Genomic DNA, 10,098 nt, shown 5'->3' on the forward strand with positions numbered 1-10,098 from the left:
ATTTACACACTTACACACACAAACGTTTGCACGCACATATTCGTATTATATTATATATACTACATATGTTTATAATATCATCAAGTGCCAGATCTGAGGCGAACATCGGCGATCATGGTTCTTCATTCATTCCTTTGCTCGGATGCTCTTGAAAAAGCTACGTTACCCAGATCTTTCCCGTTACCCATCTTTAGGTTCTCTAAGTAGGTTGCCTGCCAGTACCATGCATTCTGTTTTCTTTAAGTTAAACAATAACCCATAACGTTCACTTTCCGTTAAAACAGTATGTAGAAGCGATTGAAGGTCCTTTTCTGAGTCTGCTATTAAGACGGTGTCGTCGGCATATCTGATGTTAAAAATGTTTTCGCCATTCACTTTGAGACCTGGGCATTCTTCTTTGTTTCTAAAGATTGTTTCGCTGTATATTATATTAAAACGTCTTGTGACATAAGACATCCTTGCCTCAATCCTCTTCTAATCTTCTTATATTCGCTGTATTCTCCATTAAACAGAAGCGTTTTGGTCCTAGTATAAATTCCTGTTGTTCTTTAATATATGTTTTTGTTTCTTGCCTATTTCTGTGATATTGACGCCATCTGATTAGTAGAACATGTGCTTATGATTGTGTTCAATAGTGTGTTATGTACATAATTGTTATAAAATGTAACTGTTACATTAAATGGCTGTTCAAAATAATTTTAGATGTATGTGAAGGATCTTAGAGCAATGATGATTTTAGAAATGACTGTGGTTGTGGTGGTAATAAGTGGCGGTGTGGGATGGTGTTTATGCAAATAATTATTAAGAAGACATGCTCCTGTTAGTCAATGGTTTAAAAAAATGTTAGCGTTAGTCCTATCTTCCTCTGCTCCGATGAGTCATGAGGGATGTGGGCACCCGCTATCCCGTTCCCTACTGGAACCATCTTTAATGTCACCATAAAGTTCCGAAATGGTGGGTACAGTCTCTGCTAAAGGGACCTTGTTAGTATTATCCTATTCTAGCGGGCCAAGACAAGTGAAGAGAGGACCTTAATAGGTGGACAGTATTGCAGCCGATATGATAGGGATTTACTAAGGGGGTTGTAGGTAGCAAATTGACAACCAGGTTATAGTCTTAATATACAGTAGTCATATTCTACTCCCTAACCATTTATCCCAGTTGTTCCTTTATAGTCTTATTTAAAAATGAAGTTGCGGAGATTATGAGACAGGATCCTCGAACCCAAATGGAGAGGGCATAATTTACACACAATATTGTATCCCCTCGCCTCAGGGGGAACGGTACAAATTCCTGTTCATTCTGAGATATATACAAAGTGGTATCCGCCTAAGATCCCACGGCTTGCTTTCCCGCTGTTTTAAGAAAATGGAATTTTTACTACACAAAAGTCACCCCTAAGATCCCGCCCTGAAGTATTATATCCGGCTAAGGTCCTGCATTGAAGATCACAATTTTCTATGGGTTCTATCTATCATTTTCCAATCCACTTGGGGTTTCGTTTGTTTCTGAAAAACTCTATTTTGCTTATATGAAACAGAACGAATATCTCTTTGTAGGAACAACTTGACAGCCAATCCATCCCGGCATGTCTCAAATGGGCCTAGTTCAAATCGTGGTGCAGCGTCTTACCTGACACCGGGCACGGGTTGTTTTTGTGCAAAAACGGTTTTGGTGGTACGTTTGTACCTAGCTCAGCTACAAGCATACAAAAGTTACCTTGGTAACGGTTAACTGTCAGCCCAGGGCACACTCGGCCCGGACGTGCCTTATAGTTCGCTGGTTTCGGCAAATAAGCATTTTCAATTTTTATTCTCTGTCTTCACAGGCAGAGAAATGAAGAATTAAGAGCAGCTATTGGCACCGAGTCTTACCTGCATTTCATAGAAAGACAGAGAATAAAATGGTTTGGCCATCTGTTACGTATGTCATCTTGCCAGCCAGCCCCGAGAGCCGATAGCACCAAGCAATCAGGCTATAAAGGAAGAGGAAGGCTACACAAAAGGTGGATTGAGAGTGTCAAGGAAACCCTGAGAAATCATAATACCCCATCTGAAAGAGCTACGGAGCTGGCCTTCCACAGAAAACTGTATCTCTCCTCGACGCTTAAAGAGGATGAAAGCGTAAAAGTAAGCAAGTAATATTTCCAATGATGAGCGGCGGAGAACATCTACCATTGAAAAGGTTTATTTCCTAACAAAGTATATCTTTTGGGAATAATACCCATCTACTCTTCTGTCGTTCTGTCGTTTCTGTAGATACCGATTGATTGTCCACCCATTCAAGCCCCGTCTCCCTGCTGGTCTGTGCATCATCGCGGTGTGGGTGGCCGCGGTCTGTGTGGTGCTGCCTTTTGCTATCTACATCAAGTACATCGATCTCGGAGCCTCCTTAGGTAAGAATTCTTTGTTTGTTTTTTGTGTTTGTTTTGCTTTTGTTAAAGTTGAATTCTTATATAGACACAATGTATTTTTTTTCATGCCGATAAGCACGTATTTTATGGTATGGTTTTTGAAAATAAAAGAGAAAGACATCTTTATTCCTTCCCTATCATTCATTCAAGCCATAACACCTTTTTCCAACATAGCATGCTATTGCAGGTCACTGCGGTACAGAAACGTGCTCTTTAAAGCCATGGTTGATTTGTTCTTCCCTAGGATTTCCACCCATCTTAAAGCCTGTTCACTGGCATGAAAGATCTGTTTGCAAACATATTATTCGTACATTCTCTTCCTGTCTGGCATAATTGCTATAGACATATTTTGTTCTTTCTTGTTTTTTTCCCTAAGCATAATTTTCCTCTCCTTCTTTCAGTGTGCTTTATTCTGTCTTGTGTCTAACCTATGGGAGTTAAGCTAACGAGAAATCTGCGAGCATGTGGACATTATAATTGATACAGTGTATAACTAATTATTAAAGTTCATGATGTTCAGATTACTTTTCACATCAGTCAAAAATTCATTTGCTTGAGAACTTGAATCGTTTCCACAAAGACAATACGATGACAATACTATCCGCTTTAGAAGATCTGTGCACAACCCTGGACTCTGGACAGAACAGCATGAACCTAACTCGAGCTCCAATACGTTCGCTATTTGTAGTAAACCGCTCTCCTTCTCCTATGATAAACGATACGCTGGCAGTTAGATAACCCAACCTTGTATAACTCTTTTTAATACCCCCACCGCTTTGCGTTTCCAAGGAAAGATAACAAATTCAATTTTATGACAAATCAAGTGTCATGGACTCTCCGAGGTATCGATCTCTCTCCCTCCCGATTACTTCCCATGTTTACTCGTGGAAAGCTTAAGCGGGCTTCACACAGCCAGCCCGATCAACGTTTTATTGACAACGATGCTAAAAACGTGGAGGTGTGGCCACACTGGGAGGAGGAAATAGCTTCTTTCATCGTCTGACAAAACCCATCAATTTTCCCCGCGAGAGGCAGCTGTGTTCTCGAGTTTCTCCACTCAGAGCTAAATTTGTTACAAGATTTTTGAAGTTCAATATATAACAAGCCACCTTTTGTTCGTCTAAAATCTCCCCTGTCGTCAACAGAGCTTGATATAACGTAGGGGGCGTCTTTTTGTAAAACGAAGCTTATTTGAGCAAGTCCTCTTGATTAGCACTAAAAAATGTACGAAACTGATCGATTTTACGTTCTTCGTAGCGCTTTAAGGTTGTTTTGGAGGCAGATCCTCCGAATCTGATGCCTATCTCCAACAGGACCGTGCCAAATGGGAAAATTTGGGAAAAGTGCCTTTCCCTAGGACATAACGTCAGACCCAATTGAGCCTCGGACTCCACGACCGAGACCCCAATCTCACGATTACGAGTCCAGTAACCTAACCAGTAGACAATCAACACCACCTTGTCAGGCGAACGCTTGCAAATATACTCTATATGTACACACACACGCACCCCCTACCCCCCCACCCACACACACACACACATATACAAACACACACACATACACACACACACACACACACACACACACACACACACACACACACACACACACACACACACACACACGTACAAAGAGGAAGATAGATAGGGAAAGCAAAAGTGGAGGGACAGGGAGAGATATGAGAGAGGGACAGGGAGCGAAAGAAGGAGATAGAGGAAAAGAAAGAGAGGGAAAGAGAGAAAGAAAGAGAAAGAGAGAGGGTGAGAGAGAGGGAGAGAGAGAGAGAGAGAGAGAGAGAGAGAGAGAGAGAGAGAGAGAGAGAGAGAGAGAGAGAGTAAGAGAGAGAGGGGGAGAGATAGATAAATAGATAAATAGATAGATAGATAAATAGATGGATGGATATATATATATATAGATAGATAGATAGATAGATAGATAGATAGATAGATAGATAGATAGATAGATAGATAGATAGATACATAGATACATGTGCTACGTTCGAAAAGGGCTTTATGAAGCACGTTGCTAGTAGTTACGTGACTGCACTCTTTACATCGTTGACACCTTACATATGATGCCTACTACTGATGTTTTTTTCCCTATACGATGACGGCGCTTTCGTTGTAAGCAAAGGTAACCACAGTTTCGAGAAATTACATACTTAACAAAGGCAAATGTTGATACTAAGGCTTATTACTGGTAAAATAAACCATTTTCTGTTGCCCATGTTCAACAACAAAGTCAACAGAGAATAAACTTCGACTCGAACATCATATTATGACATATTATGAGTCCAACACTTTTTATCCTTTTGTTGTCCACTGAGTTTAAGTGTTAAATTGCTTGATCTTGAATTAGTGATTCCCATTAGCCCGGCTGAATTGACAGGCAAACAGCGAGATGTTGGAAGAGAGGCGCTACCTGCAGCTAGTAAGTGTACATCGTGGAGGAAAGTAGAAGTCCCAAAGACCTCCTACTTGAATAATTAGCGTCAGGGAGAGGGCCACGGGCAAGGTCTAAGATGCACTTTAGAGAACTATGTAAAAGGCAACCCCGTCGCCACCACACCTCTTCATTGGCATTAACAGCTGGAAAGCTTCAACTAAAGAGACAAGGACCTGGAGGCTTGAAATATAGAAGGATGTGTCATGAATGAAGATTAATAATGTATATTTTGGATATACAAGAAAAGTGATCAACAAAGGGAAGTCAAACCTTTCAACAATATCAGATGTGACTACCTACAAGGTCTGTCGTGCCGAGCTCTCAGCCCCCAGTGGCGTTGCTTCCTAACTTTAGAGGCCAACAAAAACCATTGACCCCACCATCTAGCCGGACACAAGGAGGCCAATGTAGCTTGATTACACAATCTGAAACAATCTTTCCATTTACTCCAGCACCATTACTGCCATACCCATAACTCTCATTGCACTCTTAACGTTATTGTTTATTTCTTTCTTTACGAAAGCTTGCTTGTATTTTGTCTCTAAGTATTGAAGCCAAACAGCATTTTAGATGAAAGTATTTGTCGAAATCTTTTAAAACTGACTTCTGCTCGCCTGAACTCAAAGCAAACAGACTACTCTCGTGACCACCCCCTCACCACCCAGCCACAAACACACACACACACACACACACACACACACACACACACGCACGCACACACACACACACTACCCATTCCATAGTTCGATAGCCTAAAACATTAATTCTGAAATTAGCACTCCGGCAGCTAGGTTCAGACGTAGTGGACGGGTCATTAAGAAGCTGAGATGGCGTCGCTGATTTTTCAAAATGCTTAGGTTCCCTGCAGCCTTGCCATGGGCGTTCAGTTGGCAAAACGTAACCTTAGATAGGGCAATAGGCACCCCGGGGCTCCACAATTATCAGTTATAAAGTCCGATGCTCATTTATAGAAACCCTGTTCTAAAAATGTTCCTGCCTGCCGCTGTCCCCATACTGAGCAACAGAATTATGTTGTCTCTGCAGTCGAACGCAAAAAAAAAATTCTTTGGGCGCAAATAGGTAAGATTGAAAATAATATGATGACAGAAGCAAAAGGAAGATATGATGGGGAGAAAGAGCGCCTAAAACGAGAAGGAAAAATAGATACACTGAGACTCGCAGGCTCACAGACAGAGAGGCGCACACATACACACACAAACACACACACACACACACACACACACACACACGCACACACACACACACACACACACGCGCGCGCGCGCGCACACACGCACTCGCACACGCACACACAGACACACAGACAGGTAGACAAAGATAGAAAGAAATGAAAAGAAAGAAAAAAGGTTGACATACAGAAAGGTAGGCAGGCAAAGAATCTGAGATAAGCATCTAGAAAAAAATGAGAGAGGGGGGGGAGCAAGAGAGAGAGACACAGAGAGATAGATAGATAGATAGATAGATAGAGAGAGAGAGAGAGAGAGAGAGAGAGAGAGAAAGAGAGAGAGAGAAAGAGAGAAGGGGTGGGGTAGAAAGAGAGAGAGGGGAGAGGAGAGAGAGCCGGCGAGAGATAGAGAGATAGATATATATGTATAGAGAGAGAGAGAGGGGAAGGAAACCATCGTCTCGAAACGAACGAAACAGCAGAATACTTAAGTGAAGAGAAAAGCAGTATTGATCAGTACGTAAAAGATACACGATCTGTGATTCAAAACAGATGCAGATATCTCTTAAGGCCTCGTAGTCATTACATACTATCTTTCCGAATTCACACACATCTAGAATGACGATGACATTCATTAAAAATGTCAAAGTGGAAAAAAGATACTTTTCACTGAACATTGTCAAAAGGAAATGGAAGATTTTGCGTGACACGAATATTTTCTCTGGATTTCTTCTCTACAACTCGATCTGTTTACTTGGTGTCCACAGAGTAATGATCTTGTTTCTGGAATTGTTTACTTTTGTTGATTCTACGAAGCAGTTATTTTCGGGTGTCTTCTTTACCTAGCTCTATCTCTGTGTTTCTAGTCCCCTTCTTTTGTCTGCGAGATTATTGATTTGTTTGCATTCACACCTTTTTACTGGTTCCATGCCGATCCCATCTCCTTCGATCTTGCCTAAGCAATCTTAGTGAATATTGAGGCAAAGTAGACACAGAAAATGATCCAAAAGAAAGGGGAACACGGCAGCAAGGTGAACGTGCACTGATATTACTGATGACCTGTATTATTGATTTATAAGTTTTTCTTTTTAAATGAGAACTTACAATATCATAATATACTATTATAACTCCTTCCTTTCCAACAGACTAAAGAAAGACAAGCTTAGAAAGTATCATTAAATCTCCTCTTTTGGATGAACCCAACCCTTGTTTTTTTATCTTGATATCTTCTGAAAACGTTACGATTTTTAAAATATGATACAAGCCAGTGATTTTGTATCAGTCTCATGCCATGCTTTTTGTGAGAAGACATGAAGAACAAACATCCGTTTCTTCTGTTTGTTTCGCCTTTGTTAGAAAATATTCTGTTTTTCAAAAACATTCCTCGTCTTAAAAATATTTAAGAGGAAACAAAAGGCAAAAACACATCATATGCACCCCCCTCCACCCCTCTAAACAAAATCCAGCCCTTCCTCCCAACTGTGCTGCCACTGACAGCAACAGGATATACAGTGACAAGAGAAGAAAACTAGAAAGGAAGGCACACTTTCATAAGCACACTCCCTATTTGGGCTCAAGAGGTATACAATTACCGAGAAACAGAATGTTTGCTTAAAAAGAAAATGTGACGCTGAAATACGACTCCTGGGCAAAAATGTTCCAGAGGAAATTTGGAAGCTCTTGCGCGCATTTACAATAACGTTTATTCTACATGAACTTAGTGCACTGGATTTTTTCAGAATGCTATTGAAATATATGCAGATTGCAGGCGCCGTTCGTCCGTAGAGCACGGTCGTGCAGTGCCGCCCAACATTTATTAATGTTCTATTACTTAAAGCACCCACAAACAAAAAAAAAGAAGGCAGAAACAAACACTCGCCAAATATTATATCAAAATAAGGTCCTCGCTGGTGTCGTAACTGCTACTTGTGTCCATAGCGCTGTAAAACATCTACTATGCCATGCCAAAGTCCATGCGCTTTAATTAAGCTGAATAGGGTATTAAACAGCGGTAACCTGACCTATAAATCGCTCTGTGGGATAACCCAAGCGATGACTTTACACGTAGCGAATTTGGCGGTACATTAATATTAAGAAGACGGCACATCTGAAATGTGCTCCTACTGAATAATGCCGTAACATAGCCCACAGTAGGCAGTCTAAAAATAAACGCGATATCCGATATACTGTGCACTGTTCTATGCCAAAATTATGTGAGCCCAGAATTGTGATTGGTTCATTGTCTGTATATTTAAGTGACTCTGTGACCGTGAACCTGAGGGTGGTGAACGTGGCAGTCCTATGAGTTGTTCTTTTGAATGATTTTGTAGTGAAGTGGTGATAGCTACTACTTGAGTGTTCAGTTCCCATGCAGGATAAACGAAATTGATGTTTAGCTAATAAACAAATTTAGTTCTAGAAATCAAAGCGACAAGTAAAAAGAATGACAATAAAATCACGAGGACCTCCCTCACCAACCAAAAGATCCTAATATTATACACCATCAAATCTACTATGCCCTTGACTATCTTCAGCCTGCGATAGTTTAATTGTGCACGTCCACTTTTTACCCCCGAGTCGCCCGTGCAGCCCTGTCGTTAACGTGCAAAAAGTATTACACATGAATTATTCCTCCGATTCACACATTAGCATGGTTTTCTTTTTAGCTTGAGGGCGGCGTTAGGAAATCTTGCATCCCGCAGGATGACGCTACGCACATGGCAACCCTTGTAATTATGCCTCGGACGGACTTTAAATGAAAGGGGGGTTGAGGTGGGGGGGATGGGTGGTGGTAAACAGATCGGCGTCCTCTAACCTTTAGGGGGTGTAAGCATTTTTATTCAGGTGCACTACTCAAGTACCACATCTCTAAAGTATGTAGGATATCTTCTGTTCGTGCTTACTATGTTTTCTTATGTTTTCTGCTCATTTCTCTGTCTCGGCGATCTGAATATCGAGGGCATGGCAAAAAAATGGAGTCCTGAAACTCTGTAATGAAAATTCTGCTATTGAACCGTAATTGTTGTTTCTAGTAGGGTGTTTAACGCTATCAGAGGAAGAGATAAACAAGGTATCCCTATTTCTGATTGACAGGTGAAAAGTTTGACGGTGTGGGGATCTGCTATGTCTACGTCGAGCGTCGTATCGAGGAGTACATCCGGGCGATGTTCGTCACATTGTACGCCATGCCGTTAGCCGTTATTGCTCTTCTGTACGTCCGCACCTCGGCAGAGATCAAGTCCAGAGAATCAACGAACATGTCAGCTCGCTATTCTCAACACAGAGCGGCGTCCAACGACTCAAACGCCAGCAGATGTCGACGTCACAGCGGCACCGTTGTCCTCTCACCTCCAGATCAGCGAAACCACAGCCACAACTGTCACAACCATCACATGAAGCAGCACCAGCATCATCAACAACAGCAACAGCAACAACAACAACAACAACAGCAACAACAACAGCAGCAGCAACAACAACAGCAACAACAGCAAGGAAACACGAACCCGAATTCACTGAAGGCTGAAGGCAACAGCACACCGTCATCCACTCTAAAAGGGGAATCCCCAAAACGTCACAAATCTCACAGTTTGAGCAGTATTCACTACCAAGGTCCCGACCCTCACAGAAACAGCCAATCTCAAAGCACAGACATAATTGCGAGCGGCGGCTCACCTTGTCGAAGGTCATTTAACGAGAGGTCAACACAGGACAGTGATGACGAACTGGACCTTGTTACAGAAAAACGGACACAAAACTACCTCATCACCATGACAACGTTATTCGCTATGTGCTGGTGCCCTCTGCACATTTTGATCTTGGTCAATTACTTCGTGCACGAGAACGACAACAACATGGGACACTATGACATTACATACATTCTGTTTGCCTGGTTCGGGTTCCTGTCCACGTGCATCAACCCTGTTTTATTTGCTTCCTGGAGGATGTCGGACGCCACCAAAGACAGACTGAGGGGCTACTTTCGCTTCAGTAACAAACGCTGCTCCTCTATGTCACAGGTAAGTGAGCCTTGCGGGAAGGGGAAGGGTGGCAAGGT

General features: G+C 41.9%; 1 protein-coding gene across 1 annotated transcript in view; it reads left to right on the forward strand.

Annotated features, from left to right (window-relative positions):
• LOC101848247 (neuropeptide Y receptor type 5) overlaps positions 1–10,098 on the forward strand; it is a 68,024-nt gene that overhangs the window by 21,056 nt on the left and 36,870 nt on the right. The window contains exons 4-5 of the mRNA XM_035972986.1: positions 2,259–2,395; positions 9,138–10,060. Of these exons, the coding sequence (XP_035828879.1) occupies positions 2,259–2,395; positions 9,138–10,060 (1,060 nt within the window). The remainder of the gene's footprint in view (positions 1–2,258; positions 2,396–9,137; positions 10,061–10,098) is intronic.

Source organism: Aplysia californica, unplaced genomic scaffold (assembly GCF_000002075.1).
Source record: "Aplysia californica isolate F4 #8 unplaced genomic scaffold, AplCal3.0 scaffold00941, whole genome shotgun sequence".
Lineage (NCBI taxonomy): Eukaryota > Metazoa > Mollusca > Gastropoda > Aplysiida > Aplysiidae > Aplysia > Aplysia californica.